Source organism: Seriola dumerili, unplaced genomic scaffold, assembly GCF_002260705.1.
Source record: "Seriola dumerili isolate Sdu_G_001 unplaced genomic scaffold, Sdu_1.0 BDQW01000322.1, whole genome shotgun sequence".
In the NCBI taxonomy this organism is placed as follows: domain Eukaryota; kingdom Metazoa; phylum Chordata; class Actinopteri; order Carangiformes; family Carangidae; genus Seriola; species Seriola dumerili.
The window spans coordinates 1173877-1193235 of NW_019174577.1; the positions used below are offsets into that span (position 1 = coordinate 1173877).

The window sequence follows — 19359 nt, forward strand, 5'->3', positions numbered from 1 at the left end:
CACAGAAATTACATTATTTCCAATGATTTAGCTCCTGAATGTACACAGCAGGACTTTATAATGAATGGTTCTCTGGTATCTTGCATATTTGGAGTCGGGATAGGCTAAATCCAATTTAAGATTGGTGGCAGAATTTTGAAATGTGAGATTAACCAAAACCAAAACTGGCAAAACTGGTAAAAACCAGTTCAGATAGCCTAAATCAAACACATTAATAATTTATCTTTTGAAAGTCGTGTGCACATTTAAAGCAATGCTTATGATAGAACAGTTTGAAGTTAGAACTTGAACCAGGGCACTCCAATCCTTTCCACCAATGTAAGTGCAGCAGGTGATCCTTTTCTGCACTGTATACAATTTGTAGTGCCTAAGGTACATGTATAAATGAGAGCTCAGAGGAAGAGATTCAAACAACAAGGAAAAATCAAATGACATTTATTATTGATGCATTGTTTCTTTTTTGATAAGCAAATTATCTGTTTTTCTTTCAGTCTAAAGAAACTTTACAATATAAAGAAACATACAAAGAACATCTTTATTACCTACACAAGACACCTAAGTCCCTAAGACAAGATTCTGAACTATCCTACCATGAAATACAAAGCAAACCCAAGAGACAGACTGCTTCATATTGAATACTGCCGTGTCATCAGAAAGGACCATGAACGGTACAGGAGAATCATTTATATCCCGTTCCCTTGAATCCCCACCCCTCCCCGACTCAACATAACCACCCCACCCAACCAGCAAATCTTCCTAATGGTACAGTATTATACATCACAATAGAAGTACAGAGATGGCCAACGATCGATATACACAGAGGACTGAGAGAGGATCAGTGAGAGAGCTTGAATCTATACAAAGCTATTAAAGGAGCAAATAGCAAAGGACACAGTTTTCCCCATAAGTATTACTTTTTTTTTTATCTATTCTTAATTTAAAATGAGGTTCTCTTAAGTATTTTTTCCTTTTTAAAAGTTTTCTTAAATTGATAAAAATCCTTCATATTAAAAACTGCAATGAGGTCACATGTTTTTTGTGAGAAGATGCCCTTTAAAAAAAAATTATTCAGATGCTGATTATTCACAGCCAATAGTAACATTTAACTGAAGCATATGGAGACAAGGGCAGAGTGAGGACGCTCATTTGCTTCTCTCTGTCCTGTCCTCTCTCTGTCCTATCCTCCCCACCATACAAGTCTTTAGCATACAGTCTGCATTTATTGTGTTACTGTGTTCTATACATTTTTATGGAAATTTAGCCACATGAGCCAAATAGTCTGCGCATCCTTTCTCTATGAAAAACATGGACAGTTTTATTTATAATTTACTTTCAGCTGTATTCATTGGTAGTGACTGACATATCAAAACATGTCAATGATATCAAAATGCATTATACAGTATTTACAAAAAAGGAAATTAAAGAGAAGGGGGGAGAGGTTTGGAGGGTGAGGGATGGGATTGGAGGAAAGGAGGGAGGTGTGTGTCACTATGTTGAAGGAACACTAGAGAGTGTTTCCCAGGCCACTGACAGCCAAATCCTGGAGATGTCCCTGTTGAACTCTGGGTACAATCTGTTCACACTGATATCAGAAAATTGATAAGTACATCACCATCACCCATAGAGGCTACAATTGTTGTTTAGTTATTGTTGGTTTGAACACAGCCATGACGCAAGTGCTGCGATGTGATGTCAGAGATAATAAGAGATAAGTTATCCCTTTGAAACAGTGAGTAAATCAGGCCAAGAGTACATAACATACAGAAAGAAACAAATTAAATAGTGTAATATGTAACTATGTTTTTCTTTGTGTGCAGATTCTACGGGCTTTATGGGCTTTAATTTTTTATCAGTTGAATACATTTCAAATAAAAACAATTTGCTGAAAACAATCCACAAAAATGGAAATATCCATTACAAAAGTATCCAATTATTGTTCCTCTTCTTTAGACTGATGTGGCTGCATGGTCTGTTAACCCCAAGGTACATCACTCTGCTCCCATCATCAGCGGTGCTCCAGCCACCCAATACTCTGGATCCATTATCCCATACATAAGGGACTCGCTGAGGCAACTGGTCGATGGGAGCTCCGAGGAGACAGTTATTTAGCCCATCTTGTCTGGATTAAGAAAGTGGATCATACAGGATCTGTGAGTTCAACCTAAACTCAAAGCATGAAAACAGGCTTCATGAGTGTATCAGAGGTCCCACAGTCTCCCCCAGTCCAAAAAAGAAGGAGACATTGAGGAGAGACCAGAATGAGTCCTGGGAGGAAAACAGTGCCACTAAAGAGTCCACAGTAAGGCTGAAATCAAACAAAGTGATGAAGGGGAAGGAACCACATTTTAGGATTCACAGACAACTTGTAAATAACAAATAATAAAACAACCACAATACAAGCTAAATATGTTGTATTTACAGACAAGACCAAATCCATAGAAGAGACGAGAGGATCGACAAAATGCTCTCTGTCTGTTACTGAATGAGAACTGGCCCCTGATGATTATATCAGGATTTCATCAGAGCCATTTTCTTGCAGTAAAAGCAGAGAGAAAAAAGGGTGCTTATTAAGACAAGATAGCTAGACATCCGATCATTCAGGTGCATCAGCAGACACTTTGTACCAGAAAACAGCAATGCTCTGAGAAAGCCTCTGTTGTAACTGTATGGATAGTTTTAGCCGGGATACCAACACCTCGACACAAACTACTTCATTAGGTGAAGATGATCGATTATTCCAATCTTTCTGAGTCTGAAAGTTTATGCAAATGGTGCTACGAACATTTAGAAGGCAAAGACGCTACCTACAAGTTCTGAAGAAGTTTTAAGGAGAGGTATGTGAAGTGAGACTGACTGTGACAAAAACAAAACAAACAACAAATAACCTAAAATCATGTAAACAGAAAATCATTGTGCATTTTTCAGGTGTGCTTATTCTGTCATTGTTGATGCTGCTGCTGAGATAAAATGTGCCCTTTACAGGAAATCATAACTATATTAGTAGAATAATATCAATTATGAAAATTATAACAATAATATTATCATCAACAACAAAAAATACAAACATTTAATGAAAACCATTCTTGCCCTAAAATAACATCATCAGTTCATTTTTTATTTTTTTTAATCATTCCTGCCACAGGAGTTTTTGAATGAGGGTTTTCAGCCCCCCCTGTCAGTTAACTACTGCGCGCCCTCATAAGTTATGATCAGCATGATATAATGGAGTGGTGGTAGATGCAAGCAGGCATCTTGATTGGGCTGAAATCCACCCATGGGGGCAGGTTTCTGGGTTTGGGAGAGACAGGCTTGGAGCAGGTTCAGGCTCTCACTGTCCTAGGGCCCTTGTTGGGGCCCGGCAGGCGAGGAGAAGCGGAGAGGAGACCCTTCCTGTTGCTTGGAGACCGTTTCATGTTCTTACACCCATTTTACAGGCGTTGGGATGGGGGGCCTTGAGAGGAGTCCTGCTTTCCAGGGGTATCCTCAGGGGCTGTGTGGCACAGCACACCGTCCAGGAGGAGGTAGGAAGGGTGGGAGGAAGGAAGGTAATGCAAGATGCAGCAGGGCGGATGGGAGAGGGAGATTGAGATAAGGGGAGATGAAAGAGAAATAAAATAAAATAAAAGATAAAAAAAAAAAAAAAAAAAAAATCACACACTCATCGTCATGTTGGGTGAATACTGTAAAGAGAGAAAAAACAGAGGGAGGGGAGAAAAGATAAGCCAAAACTATATTAAACCTCTTATACTACCCAGTTCAAGATGAAAGCAATACAACTAACTAAACTAAATGCCATGTCCAGTACACCAGCCTTTTGCAGCAAACATTACACTACTAACCCTTTCTAATTTACTTCCTGTGTCAGTAAACCAGCAGCAAGCAGAGCAGAGTCCAGCCCAAGGAGAAAATGTTAAGGAATTTCAGATCACAGTGAGTATACTGTAGCAAAAATGTAGTTGTCAGTCTCACATTAATCACTATATGACAATCTCTTCATGCATCAGAGAAAGCATATCATGTGGTTCTCTTCCATGCTTTTGTGCATGCTGTGTTTTTGACAAAGACAAAGCTGGGAACACAGGGCACGATATACAGGACTGATAATGAAGCTCAATTTAGCCACGGGGGCTGATTTCAAGATCATGGAAATTTTGTGGTAAAGTGTGCAAAATAGAGCAGGGGCCCGGTTTCACAAACACATTTTAAACCATCGTATTAGGCCAGTCTTAGTTTTTGCTCTTAGCTTAGTCTAATACAAGTTAGACAGTTTCACAAAAATAAAGAATTATTTCAAGCCTAAAATGTTCACCATGCTAGCTAAAACAGTCAGTGACACCTGCTGACCAGTGTCAAGTGACACACACACACACACACAAAAAAAAAAAACATGGCTCCCAGTTTGTGGTTTTCTAACAACATAATGAAAGGAAGAGTTTTTAGAAAGTACAGTATCCTGTTGACAATACACATCAGTTGTTTCCATTTTCCCAAGGAACCCAATCCTGAATGTGACTGATGAGTTAGCAGAAGTACTGAGTCCGACAACATTAAGGAGCCACAGCATCTAAGCTCTGCTACAGGTCTGCACTCAGGTGAGATTTTAAGATACCAAAAGATTTTTGTATTGCTATACTCTTTGCTGAATTTTCAAAGTGAGGAGACCTTGTAACTGCTGAATGTGTTCAGAGGGAAAATATTTTTAGCTGAAGTGAAAGGAACTAAGTGGTTTGACGTGGTTGCTCAGTCAACTACAGGGCATTTTGTTATGTTACAGCTTTATGCAAAATTTCCTTCATCAATCTACATTTAATATCTCATAAAGACAAAGTGAAAACAGTTTTAGAATTTTTTTTTGCTAATTTATTAAATAGGAGAAATTGAAATATCACATTGACATTAGTATTCACACACTTTACTCAGTACTTAGTACTGAGTAAATTACAGCCTCAAGTCTTCTTGGGTATAACAGGGCAGGCTTTGCACATCTGGATTTCGAGATTTTCTGCCGTTCTTCTCTGCAGATCCTCTCAAGCTCTGTCAGGTTGGAATGGGACCGTCAGTAGACAGCTATTTCCAGGTCTCTCCAGAGACATTTGATTGGATTCTGGAGTTAGGGCTCTGAGGTCCTGAGTGCTCTGGATCCGGTTTTCATTAAGGATATCTCTGTACTTTTCTCCATTCAGCTTTCCCTCAACCCTGACCAGTCTCCCTGTCCCTGCCGCTGAAAAATACCCCCACAGCGTGATACTGCCACCACAATGCTTCACCGCTGGGATAGTATTGGGCAGGTGATGAGCAATGCCTGGTTTCCTCCACACATGACGCTGAGAACTGAGACCAAACAGTTCAATCTTGGCCCTTCTTCCTGATTGCTCCGTTTGGCCAGGCGGCCAGTTCCAGAGAGATTGCTGGTTCTAACAAACTTCTTCAATTTAAGAATTACAGAGGCCACTGTGCTCTTGGGAACCTTCAATGCAGCAGTTGGTTTTTGCTCTGATATGCATTGTCAGCTGTGAGGCCTTACATAGGCAGGTGTGTGCCACATCTCAAAGATACAGCTAAATTTGAGCTAAATTTCAAGTGTTATGGCAGAGGGTCTGAATACTTATGTGAATACTTATGGAAATTGCAAAAATACTTAACTAAAATTCTGTTTTCACTTTGTCATTATCATCATTATTGTCATTATGCAACATAAAAAAATGTGAAAAAATTGAAGAGGTTTGAATACTTTCTGAATTCACTGCATGTCTTTTAGTTTGAAAAATGTCTTAATTTACCCTGAATAAATGGACAGTTGGTTTTACTTGAGATAGTCAAGAACCAGACAGCTTTATGCAGCAGAGACATTTAGAATTTAGACGTCTGTCTGAAGTCTATTACATGATCTACCACAGCCAAAGTCTCTTTTTGTGAAACCGGACCCGGGTCACCATGGACAGTTGGCACACACAAACTTTGAGTGTGCAGAACTGAAATGGAGCCATCACAATTGTCTCAAGTATATTGATATTTTTGTGACTGGAGAAATCTGAAAGTGATCCTGCTGTTTGACAACAGTGGTACAGATATGACTGTAATCTGCAGAAGTATTAAATACTATATGTGACTCTGTTCCATGTTAAAGTCAGACAGTTGTTTTTTATTTTTTTTAATCGTCTAGTTTGTTCCCAGCTTAAAAGGTGCGTTGGTACTCACACTTTCACTTTGGAATGGGTTTAAAAAGTTGCCTGCCATCTCGCCGTCGTCCCGCGGAGTGCCGGGGGGATTGTTCATGCCTGCCATGTTATTGGGAGAATTCTACAACATGGGAAACAAACCAATAAGAATACAGACCTCAAACAGACAGACAAATACACAGACAGATGAACAGCCAGTCAGTCAGTCAGTCAGTCTTACCTTTGGCAACCCATCCATGTCACCAGAGCCTGTGATTAGAAATAAAAAGAGAAGAGAAACTTGAATGATTGTAATGTAACAGTTAACTAATCCTCAGCAGCCTGCTAATAATTTAACAACACTTCAGGATATCCAGCGCGAGCACAAAACACCCGGATCTCTCACAGTTAATGGTCTTTAATTAAGCTATTTGTTTCAGATACAGATGAGCACCAACTCCGCCGGCTTCACTGCCCGCGTCTCACCCATCTACAGGATCAATTGGCCTACTCACTGCCCCACTAATCTGTTTCAGCTTTGATCAATACTGAGAGGAGAGAGAACACTTCCTCTACCAGCCATAAGAGGGCAGAGTCTTACTTCTTAATGCCTCTGTTCATAGAAAGTAACAGGTTTCACTGAATATTCTGAGGAGCTTATACCAAGTGCCTGCTACATACACTGTGAGCTTCTTTAGCTTATCTTTATCCACTCACCTAGTGATCCGTTCATATGATGCTGCTCCATAGCACCCATTCCACCCATTGGCCCGTCAGGACCCGGCCCCATTGGGAACTAAAGAAAATTAACAGGAGCATTTATAAAGATCATGTATCTTGTTCTTTTCATGCTTGGTAATGAATTAGAAATTAGAAACAAATTCTTAATGAAATGTAGAAACACTGAAGCTATTTATTGTGATTCAAAAAGAAACAAAACAATGTTACTCACATTAGGTCTATTTCCACCGGGGCCGATAGGGTTCATCATCGTGTAGATGTTTTCACTTGAGTTTGTTGAATCTATAAAGAAAAAACAGTTCAATGTTTAAAATCCGAATATTGTAAGACAGATTTTTCCTCCTAATTTAAGAGAAAAACTTATAGATCTCTCTGTATCCAAGTGGTCCACAAATGTCAAAAAATAAGGTGGATTTGGGGTATGGACGGGGGTAAGAAATGGGAAATAATGAGGTGAGCTACACTGAAGTCACTGGAGTGGAACTGTTTTTCACTGTATTTGACATTGTTTCAGTTTGATTTTGCCAGCTACAACCCAGACACATGTTTCTGTGGTACAGGACCACCAGTATATTACTTTAAAAGCCGGTGCATAATGTCAGTCAATCTGTCTGTCAGTCAATCTACACACTGCTCTCTGCGTTGTACAATGAAAGAGACCAATTATTTGTAATTCCGACAATCAGGAGATTAGACCAAGTTATTATATGGACACTCTGGCATCTTAGCAACAACCAGTACATGCTGTGTCACTCCTCATGTGTCTGTCTGTCCCGAAAAAATTCAGAAGGATGAGGTGTCCTTGATCTGGCATTGCAGGCAGAAAGTTGTGAGAAAAACACTGAGAAAAGCAGGAAAAAAAAAGAATAACAAATTGAAAGACAGGGGAGGAGATGGATACTGCATGTGCAAAGTGGTGGAGAGATCTTGCCTGTTAGTTTCCCTGAATCTAGCTTGTTATGTCGTGACTAGAGGAGGGGGGCAATACTGAGTGGGAGGTTTGTGTGTATGAGAGTGAGTGAGTGTGTGTGTGTGTGTGTGTGTGTGTGTGTGTGTATGTGTGCGTGCGCGCTCACAGCACAGTCTTGGCGACTGCAGTGGAAATATGTTTTCCCTCCCGGTGTACGTGAGCAGGAGCGTTTTGTACAAAAGGTTGCCCCGGCAACAAATCACAATAGAGGTACGTATATAAATAATAAATAGTGGACACAAAAAGAAGCTCTCCACAGGCCAACAGAAACAGAACATCTACAGGATATCTGCCCACAGTGTTTTGTTTGCAGCTAATCCTCCACAGAGATACTAGACTGATGGGTCAAAGCTGAGATGGATCACTCAGCTGATTGCAGACTGACATGCCTCTGCTTCCCTTTTATACAACTGTCTTGGCTGTGAGAAAACACAGCTAACATTAGAATGTTTTCAGAATGTGCCTAAACAGAGACAAAATGTGATACCCGACCAAAATTGTTCATGTATGTCACACATTCAGTGCAATATTTTACAAGTTTTTAATGTTTTACGCTTACAAAAATATTCCTTAAGGCTCAATTCCTAAAGTATTTAGATTGCTATCTCTGCCTGACTCCCAAAGAGAGACGTGTATCTGACAGAGAACAGGTTTGATGTTTCTGAGACAGAGCCCTCCTTCAGTGAACACTGGATAAAAGTAGAAATCAGAAGGGAAACTGAAGTGTATAACTCACCTCCGGGGCTAGGCATGATGGGAGTTCCTGGTGGGCCGCCTCCCCCTGGAGGGCCCTGAGGGGTGAAGAAGCAAGAGAAGAAGAGAAATGAATGCTGAGTGCATCTAGACAGCAGCGTGCCTGTTAGATGTCACTGCATGACAGGTAATTTATGGCCCGTGGTTGAACACGAGTCCATGACGGGACACTTACCACGTAGTTGCCTGGAGATGAAGATGAATAAGCTATCTGTGGAGAGAATATACCCCGAGATGAAACAAAACACGAGACACAGTTATTGTAAACACACTCCGTCATGTGGGTGATTAAGATGCGAGAGACTGTGACTCACTGAGTTGGTGTTGGGGTTCGGCCATGGACCTCTTCCACCAGGACCCCTGGAAATGCAAACAGAGGGAGCAATAAGGAACAAAGTCACATGCACCATCTTTTCAAAGGCAAAACAAGATACTTCTCACTGCTCGCATGTCTCATGATGATTTCTTGAGTAGATGAATACAGTCTATTAGTTTATATGCACAAGTAATCATGAATTCTTGGAAACAGGTGAATTTACATGACAAAAAGTACATTTTAAGTGTCATTGTGGCAACTTTAACTGTAGGAGGCAAACACAGACAAAAATACCCTGAATAATTTTGTTTTATAATCTAATAATCTGTTAATGAAAAGTTTTAGAAGTAAACCATGATGAGTATAAAACATATTTTTGGTGATGTATTCTAATTTCATACGCCTTATGAAATCAGTCAGATTACTGGTATTTTATTAGAGGAAAGGTAAAATAATAAACTTCTTTCTAACTAACTTCATGGCCATTGGCTTATTAACCAACCCGTCCCTTGTAAATCTCCATTAGATTTTGCAGACGAAGTTCCTGCTTCAAGTTTGACAAACCATGGTCACTGTACTTGGTGCATACATCCATTTTTAATGCAATGAGGGATTCTGCTACATCCCCAGATCTCAGCAACTGACTGGGTGAAGAAAGTGCTATCATAGCCGACAGCAAAGACAATCAAAACTAAAAAAAATAAAATTCAGGTTTCAAATAAAAAATTAGAATATCCCCCTTATCTCTGGAAGTAGAATTTACAAATATTCACAAACTTTTGTTCAGTTTACTCACATGTTCATGCCCGGCATCCCCGGCCCCATGGAGTTTGGAGGAGGCCTCATCCCTCCGCCATAGTTCTGCATAAAGAGAGGAGCACAGAGTCAGCATGGCATCTCACACCTGCTCCGTATAAAGGTTTGAATCTTAATGAAGGTCAGTGACGATCATGTCTCCCACTAACTAGTGATTAATTATGTGCATATATGTGCTGTGTGTGGGCTGGCTGGAGTGGGCTGTGTGAATGTGGACAGTTGCGTGCGAGTGTGTTTGTGTATGTATGTATGTATGAGTTGTGTGTCTCTGTGTATGTGTTTCTATGTGTTCATACTCCCCTCTGTGCATTTGCATGTATGTTTTCATGGCTGCCCAGCAGGTGGGTTTGGATGGCACTGCATGTGTGTACTTGGGTATGTGTGTGTGTGTGTGTGTGTGTGTGTGTGTGTGTGTGTGTGTGACTAAGACACACAGAGAGAGAGAGAGAGAGAGAGGGAGAGAGAGAGAGAGAGAGAGAGAGAGACACAGAGTAGAGGGGCAGGCCAGAGAGCAACTCCACTCAGAGGAAGAGTTTTGTTCAGCAGACGATTACACTTGTCGAGCAGATGCCACACCAGCTGCTGGTACGCTAACTGCCAAAGTCACCGTGCCAGGGTGGCACAGAGAGGGGCCGAGGGGCACAGGGAGTGTGTGTGTGTGTGTGTGTGTGTGTGTGTGTGTGTGTGTGTGTACGAGGTGATGTTAGAGCAGGAGGTTGTTGGGTGCAGAATGAAGCAGCTGTCTGGTAATGGTAATTCAAAAGGACACTGTTGTTTAAGCATCTTATGTATTACACCGAATCCAATCGACAAAAATTAAGACGATAAAAGGAAACCAACAGTGCCAAAACTGGCACCGTTTTTGGTCAAAATGTGTTGGTGGCAGCTTGCTCAGAGCAGTCCGAGTGTTCTGCCTCTGTCTGTCTCCCTAGGTGGGAGTTGGCGAGTAGGATTTAACATGTAGAACTGGCGTTGGCAGTGGGTGAGCGCTGGTCAGAGCCAAGCTAATCATCAAAGCGCTTCTGACATTTAAAGGCAAAGTTACGAGCTGGCAGAACCAAAACTTCTCTTCAGCAGAGTAGAAGGATTATCTGTAGGAAGTTTATAGGCTACTGGTTTGACATTATAGCTGTTTTTATGGTAGCTCTAAATGAAGGGTAACCAAACATTGGGTTTGCTCATAAACTGACAGTCCAAGCACCAAATCTGGCTGTGTGGCAGCTGCAGAGTGGGAGTGCAGTGGGCTGCTAATTAACTTAAAGACACCTTTCACTGTCATGGCTTGCTTTATTGACTCAGCCCTTTGTGTTAAATTCTGTATCAGTAATATAATATAACATAAAAGTAATACTAAGGCTCAGGCTAGTGCCTACCTGTGGGCCCATGCCTCCCATGCCTCTGGGGGGATTCATTCTCATTGGACCTCCCATGTTTGGATGTCCTGTAGTGAGAGACAAATAGTGCAGCTTGTTAGCATGGCAGCACTATTTAGATCAATAATAATTCTATACCTCATTCAGAGGTCAAATACGAGACTGCGAAAGCGCAGCATCTCTGAAATAACGCTGCATGTTCGTCAATACCTTGAGGTCTGGTGGGGTCCAGGCTGTTTGGCAGGAGAGGCTGTGACCCGGGGATGCTCCCAGGAGGCTGATTTGGCATACGAAGGGCGGGCCTTGGGCCACCTGGGTACCGCGGAGACATGAATGGCTGTAGGACAGACAGGGAAAGGATGACAATTATTTATAATTATTTCAGGATGGAATACTTTTTATAATTCTTGACAGACAGGCCTTAAAATATCACTAGTACGTTTGCTCATGATCTTGTTTTACTCAAATGCGCTTCCAACTCTCTAAGCTGAGCACACGAAAACACAACACATAAGTGTGGAGCTCATTCGATTAGCATGAAATCTAGCATCTCATTTATGAAGACAGCGGCTAAAATCAATCAATTAAATAATAGAAAAGATGATGTTAGGATTTCCTTGAAAAATATTGATTATGAAAAGTCAATTGAGACACTGTAATCCACATTTGCTAAATCACAAGTGAATTTTTAAAAAATAAAATTAGGTTCAGATAATCATTAAGTTAGACTGACAATATCTATTCATATGAAGGTGTGTAACGTGAATACAGTCACTGAACAGACTTCTAAGGAAATTAAACAGACTGACACAAAACAATGCATGAATCATAAAATACTCAAACCACCACAGAGTGCGTGTCTGAGCACGCCAGTGTTATTATAAGCTATAAGAAATTCAAGCTTAATAACATCACATCACAACACAGGTCTGCTCTTTGCTTGGTGTTTTATTGTGGACAAATGTTCAGTGTGTTGATTCTTTTACGGATCTCTCATCAACTAAGATGCTGTTTGTGTTTGGTACTTATATTTGATATTATGATATTAGTTGCCTGAATAAAATGTCTCTTACTGTATCTGTGTAAATCTCTACCTACTCTTCAGGGGCAGAAATGTTTCCATGTGAAACTGATTAGTCACAAGGTTTCCCTCACATGACAAGAGACAAGAGAAGGGCCAAATATCTGAACCCAACTAAATATCATTATGGCAAAACACAGAGAAGAAACTGTTCTTCTTGGTAAATAACACTCATACCTCCAAATAGCAAACTTGTCAGATGCTACAAAAGCCTTTGTAAACCTAGCTCTGTGGAACTATCCTGCCCACTTTTGAGCTGTTGTCGTTGCTAATCAGCAGGGGGAGCTATTGTGTTGAAGAATAATGTACTGTTGTAGTTTTGTTCCATTTCACCCAAGAAGGAGGGGCTTGTCATTAAGTTTTGGAAAGTAAGACCTCAGGTGGTAAAATCCATTAGGATAAAGGTAAAGGAGGACAGATAAGACAGAAGGAGAGAGAGAACACATGCAGGGTGGAAACTTGGATTTGGAAGAACGATATGAGAGGGAGGAGAGAGAGAGAGAGAGAGAGAGAGAGAGAGAGAGAGAGAGAGAGAGAGAGAGAGAGAGGGAGGGAGGTGGAGCAGAAAAAGCAGAGAAACATGACATCGCTGGATGGGAGAAGGAGTGGTGCGAGCAGAAACAATGTTCTACATCGTGAAGGTTTGTCTATTTTGTGCAGCTGCACATGTGCTGGACGTTTTCCTGCCGCGTGTGTATATCAGCAGACAGTCCTGCTACAAAAACACAGCCTGGATGGTGTGATTCATAAGAGAAACTGAAGACACCATCCAGACAGATGTTTCAGCAGAGAGGGGGACAAGAACAGGCTGGCCGAGACACACACGCAGAGCCAGCGCACAACTAGTGAATAATGTAAAGCACCCCAGACAGATGGTTTTCAGAATTACCTATGAGAGTACACTGCTGCAACTACAAATACCCGCATCCAGTGAGCCATATTTCAGTGTCAGATGATAAGAATTAATTCCAAACTCAATCCAACTATTTTAGTATCAAGGGGAAACATGCTGATTTGAATGCCGATTGGGTAAGAGTTGTGTGTTTTTGTCACGGAGCATGAACAGCAGAATAATTTTCATATCATCATCTTCACTCAGAGATAAGCACAACACAAATACAACAGGAGACTGGTTTTCAATGGTAATTATATACTGTGTGCTTTGTGTGCGTGTGTGTGTGTGTGTGTGAGTAATTGGAGGACAAGTTATATAATCCTAGTTACCCCTTGAGGGGAGGACTGACTTACTACTGTTTTCTTTTGTACCCTCTTCTCTTTCCCTCTTCTTCCTCTCCTCTCCTCTCCTCTCCTCTCCTCTCCTCTCCTCTCCTCTCCTCTGACCATGTTATGGTGGGTTTGTGCGCGAAGAGCACCATGTCAGGCTGTGCTGCAATATTAATGGTCTATTGATGGACTATGGGATGGTGAGTGCTGGGCTGAGGGAGAGAGGAGGCCCTCCAGATGCACCTCGGCTCCTTACAGCTGGGCCAACACAGCTAAATTATTCATCCAACCTACCATCATGGACGTTGGCCGTCCTGTCTGTTAGCACAACAAGGGACCTGTGTGCTGTTTGTACACTGTTGTTGTGTGAGTGAGTGAGTGAGTGAGTGAGTGAGTGAGTGAGTGAGTGGAACTAGAACGCAGTAGATGAAGGAAGAGAGGGACTGAAGTAAATGTCTTACCTGTCCGTGAGGTCCCATCATGGGATTGCTGGGGTTGTGTGGGGGAGGCTGCGTGTGAGGGGAAGGCTGAGATCCTGGTGGACCCTGGTGAAGAAAAGATAGAAAGGTCTCATTGAAGTGATCAGATTATGTATTTGGTCATACTCAGACCTGCTTGGGAAAAATGAATTGCAACAAACCCACAATAAATACCTTGTCAAAGTGAGCACTGGAGTTATTGATTGAAAGGACTATGTCATATGAAATTCAAAGGGAAAGTTCAGCCAAAAAAACATATTTTCTCACCATCCTCATCTTTACAATGAAAGGATTTATGTTTGTGATGCTCACAGCATTTAAAAAAAAAAAAAAACTGTCACCGGTTTTCGTAGTGACAATTTCCTCTGCAAAAAGTACAAGAAGAAGTAGAGGTAAGAGACAACATATTTGGTTTGCCTGTCAGTACGATTACATTTACAACAGCTCTCATCAAACCACCTAGAAAAGACAATGAAACACAACACCGGCACTCAGGTTTAAGTATGGTATGATACCTGACTAGCGTGACACTGAGGAGGAACAAAGTAAATAAGAGGCTGCGAGGAAAGATGCAAGATTGCACCAAAGCAAAGCTGAAAGGCCCGTGAGTAATGGGCATATATGTGTCATGTGGCAAGGGACCAAATTCCAATGAGATGATAATGCTGCTTTATGTCTGATGAGTTTAAGGAGGTATTTACATGCTAATATATAACAAAAGAAATTGTTTAGCTATTATACAATGACAAAACTTTCTGTGAGTTTGTTTCTGCCCCGTAGTGGTCAGCATCACTTAATGCATCTTAAATTGGCATTTCCTTCAGACAGTAAATGCAGCATGTCCACACTAAGTGTGTATAATTACAGTACAACTATGCATATCTATTCTGTTACATCAACAAGGAATGCATGTAATGAGATTTGTCACTGACATTTGCAGAGGTCCACATTGATTTTCACGTGCAGGAATTGTTAATTTCCCGGATGAGGTCAGATCAATTCAGGAGGTGGACTTTAATCAACGCTCAGTTACACTCATTTTGTTTTTATCAAAGAATAGCTGAGGTTTTTCAAACACAGGCTTATTTTTCTAAATTTTGATGATGATGCTTGATCCAGTTTTCCAGAGGTGCTGTCGTCCAATACACAGTTAACAGCCGATGCAAGCTTAAACCTGGTGCTCACTTTCCATCTACAGGGAAGGGCCAAATATTTGAACCCAATCAAACATCATTATGGCAAAACATAGAGAAATGAGTCCCAGGTTGAAAATAACTGGAATTATTCTGTCACTTAAATCCACTCTGGACTGAAGTCTCAGTCACTGGTATGTGAACTGCAGTTTCAGTTTGTATTATGGGAGTGAATGAAACCTTTCGCAAGTCAATCTCTCAGAGCAAACACTGTGTTAAGTACATTAAAGTGAATACAGTATCAGAGGACTGTGTGACCTCTGACCTCTTTGCTGCTTTCTACAGTATCCTCATATGACTCCAGCAGAGATCTGTTACTACCTGAACATCAGTACGGAGAAAGAGGACCACCCACTGCCAGACCAGGCTTATCTACTAGTCTGCCAGAGCCTCCGTCAAGCACTCTGCTATCAGGTGACATTACAGGTGTGTGTGTGTGGGAGTGTGTGTATATGTGCGCATGTATGTGTGTGTGTGCAGTGGAGCGGTGATGAGTGCGAATATGAGATCTCTCTCTTTTTTCACAGGTGAAAGCAGGATCTTCTTCTCTCAGGTGCTGAGTGTATGTGGAGTGTGTGCTGGTTTGAATATGTGTGTGCATGCACAGTATGTGTATTGAAGGGGTGTGATACTTCAACAGGTGTGTATCTAACATCACAATGAAAAGATGAGGGATTAGGGGATTACCCATATGCAATATAACCTAACACGCGCGTGCGTGCGCGCACACACACACACACGCACGCGCACGCACGCACGCACGCACGCACGCACGCACGCACGCACGCACGCACACACACACACACACACACACACACAGCCTTGCTCTGCTGATAGACTTGTTATACATACTTACATGCATTTATATGCTGGATTACAATATCAACTAAAGTGTTTTAATTGATTTAACATTAGAGCTTTTATACTCTATAAATAAATTGACCTAATCCAGTCATTATTTTCCAAGTAATTATTCAATCTATAAAAAAAAACATTTACACTGTTACCCATAATTTATGATATACAGTATATGTTAAAAAAAAAGCTAAAGCTAAAAGCTAAAACCAGTAAATATCTGAAATTTTTTGCTTGATGAATTACTTTAATGTAAAATGTTGATTATGGCAGGTAACACGCTGAATTCATGTTCATCTATGGAAGTGTCACCATGCAGGTGGGATCGGTGTGGGTCGCTGTTGACCACAGCGTCTGTTTGACACTGCTGCTCAGGGGTGCCACAGTCAAGCTTTGAAATTCTACACGTAGGATTTCAAAACAATTAATTGCCAAAATTACTATCAATAATTTGTTGACTTAATTTTCTGTTGATTAACTTTGACTAATTGACTAATCATTTCAGCACTAACACACACATTAACTATTGAGACTCATGCGCCTCTTCACCTGTGTGCCTCATTTTTCATAAAGCAGGCAGCTGCACAGATGCATGCGTCTCTCTTCACACAAACACTCTTACCCGCACATACACTCTTTAAACCCCCCCCCCCCCCCCCCCCCCCCCCCCAGTTTCCCAACCTGCCCACTGTGCCGCCTTCCCCTGTGTGAGTGCTCTATTGGCATGGCTGGGGTGGTGGAGTGCCGACAGAGCTGAGCACCACGAACCTGTAGGCGCTGCTACAGTGGGAAAATAAACATGCCTGACTGACACCTTGAGACAAGTGTGTTCCCACAGTCGCAGATACAGTGCCGGCGCCGCTGCGCTGCCAGCTACGCTGTGTAAGAGCACAGATTTTGGCAGGGGACATGACCTTGTACATAAATGTTGAACCAATACTGCTCATAAGCAGAAGCACCTATTTATGAACTTGTAACCCTTTCCTAAATTGGCACAAGTATTGAACACAGCAGCAGCAGCGCGGTTCTCAAGACAGGTGCTTCCTATCCTTTTCAAGCGTGGCAGTTTACTTTCCTCGCCGCATTGATTCTATTCATCTCACTATCACAGGACTGGCTCATTTGAGAAGCAGACAGGTCTTCAATAAAGCAACTTATTGGCCACACAACATGCAGCTGGTCAATAATCTATTCAACAGTCTGGAAATGTTTATTTGTTGCACATACAGTGTTCTCTGAATATGTTGGCACAGTTGAGGTTTGACGTTTGTACCGGTGCCACTGTGGTTGTTCTGCCACTCTGTGTGTGTATGTTTTGGGTGGTTAACACCAGCTGTACTGGACCGCTCTGTCTCTCAGCAGGTTCACACTGGGGCTAATGCAGCGCTAGCTCTGTCTGACCTCAGAGGTTATTGTTGTTGCTGAGCCAGTCTGTGTGTGTGTGTGTGTGTGTGTGTGTGTGTGTGTGTGTGTGTGTGTGTGTGTGTGTCTAACAAGACATCCCTGCGGGGTCTGGCTGCACTGACCCAGCTGCAGCAGTCTGCTTCTCATCTACACACAAACACACACCCAACCCAGTTTTAGCCACTTAAGAGGACATTGCATTCACATACATTCATTTTCTGGAGCCTTGTCCTAACTGTGACCACAACCACTACATGTCTAAACCCAGACCCAACCCTTACGTCAGCCTAACCATAACCAAAACCAAAGTCTTACCTCTAAAACTTAATAGTTCATCTTATGGGGACCAGCTTTTTTGGGAGTTGAGTCCCCATAAAGTGGCTATGTGAACAGATTTGTCCCCCACAACGTAGGTAATACACCACCTCACACACACTATGCTTGTCTCTTGTTCTTCTCTATAATGTGCCATAATGGAGCATAGCTCCTCGGGCTGGGCCTCCCTGGGCCTTCCTGCTATTACATCTGAATGGGCCAGCATATGGCCTTTATGACCATACTGTTCTCTCTACAGGTCCCTGCAGAGAGATGGAGAGACAGAACATTTCAACTGTCACAGAGGTATACACAGGGCAAGTTTGAAAAGTAGCTTGGATGGAGTGTGTGTGATTGTGCGGTGTTGTTTGTGTATTTGTGTAGAGGAGGGGGAGGAGGAGGGGGACACGGGGAGCGTTAAATGAAGCAATTAATAAAATCATTTTCTACCCGGCTAAGGAGATAACAGCTTGGCACAGTACCACAAACCCATCAACACAACCCCCTCGCCTCCCCACCACTCATTTCAGCTTAAGAAAGACCCACACCGCTGCCCCTGATGGACCACTAACAGAGAGCGAGAGAGAGAGAGAGAGAGAGACAGAGAGAGATGGAAGAGTACCAGTCATCTGAATTTTTCTTCTGTTTTTTACAGCTGCTAACACTAGAGGGCAGTGTGTAACTGCCGTCAAACTACTGCACACACACACACACACACACACACACACACACAAACAGGGAGCGAGAACACAAAGCAGCCTGCATCACTGAACACAACAAACAAAGCCAGGAGGGACAGCACCACACACACACACACACACACACACACACACACACACACACACACACACACACACACACACTGAGTGCACACTCATTGTCATTCCTTGCTAACATTCCAGGGAGAGCGGCAGTGGCAGCAGTAGGTCTCCTGCTAGCTCATGGTATATAGCATGGCCACACGTCAGCTCAAAGATGGGAAATGCTATCAGGGGGGATGTTTTCTCCCTGAGGACGGCCGTGAAATGCTGACAGCCATTTAAACATGTTAGGAAGGTGCCAAATGATTTATATACATCTGTTATCCCCTCCTCCTTAGCTAAGAGGAGCGTCTACCTGAAGTTTCAACAACACGCTGGGAAATGTGTATGTGCGTGTGTTTATAGTGCGAGTTCCCACGTCTGCCTCTAAACAGATAAAACATGCCGTATAAGAAACGTGCTGCTGATAGGGATGAAGCATGCACAGCAGGAGACAAAGGCTACATTCAAATCGCTGTTTAACTGTAGGGACTGTTATCAACATGTTTGAACTAAGTCTAGCTACACGCAGACAATGGACAGAGACAGCATTTGCAGAGGACTGCCTCTCATTTCCAAGTTGTCATTCAAGGAGAATCGTAGGAGTATCATCTTTGTCGCTGTCCTCTCAAGGATAAGCATTGCAGTACGAGTCATAGACGGTTCCTCCCTTCAATGGTGTTAGATCAGGCAGAAGTGAAAAGTTTTGCCTGCACACTCATCTTGGTCCTTAAGCATCTGCCTTTTTGTATCCTCTATTCACAGCTCTATTTCTGATATGGTAGAAAAAAAGTTTCAAATATTTCACAGGGCTTTTTATACAAAATCTGTTGGCGACTTTTGTCCAGACGTGAAAAAAAAGTCAGTTCTGTCTCACTTCT

General features: G+C 42.0%; 1 protein-coding gene and 1 long non-coding RNA gene across 3 annotated transcripts in view; one reads left to right on the top strand and one right to left on the bottom strand.

Moving 5' to 3' along the window:
- Nucleotides 1-419: 419 nt before the first annotated feature.
- The window catches only part of LOC111232146 (single-stranded DNA-binding protein 3-like), an 83537-nt gene continuing 64597 nt past the window's right edge, over nt 420-19359 (bottom strand). The window contains exons 6-17 of one of the 2 annotated variants that reach the window (XM_022759518.1): nt 13894-13977; nt 11338-11464; nt 11128-11195; nt 9735-9799; nt 8937-8982; nt 8798-8833; nt 8606-8660; nt 7111-7181; nt 6876-6954; nt 6400-6428; nt 6199-6300; nt 420-3490 (exon numbers count right to left, since the gene is read on the bottom strand). In XM_022759518.1, the coding sequence (XP_022615239.1) occupies nt 3410-3490; nt 6199-6300; nt 6400-6428; nt 6876-6954; nt 7111-7181; nt 8606-8660; nt 8798-8833; nt 8937-8982; nt 9735-9799; nt 11128-11195; nt 11338-11464; nt 13894-13977 (843 nt within the window). In that variant the 3' untranslated portion in view covers nt 420-3409. Of the gene's footprint in view, nt 3491-3638; nt 3681-6198; nt 6301-6399; nt 6429-6875; nt 6955-7110; nt 7182-8605; nt 8661-8797; nt 8834-8936; nt 8983-9734; nt 9800-11127; nt 11196-11337; nt 11465-13893; nt 13978-19359 lie in introns of those variants that run through there. The other variant, XM_022759519.1, reaches the window with a different exon arrangement.
- LOC111232147 lies at nt 3864-5381 on the top strand. The gene is made up of 3 exons (XR_002665536.1): nt 3864-3930; nt 4493-4592; nt 5184-5381. It is a non-coding gene; the product is annotated as an uncharacterized LOC111232147 (long non-coding RNA).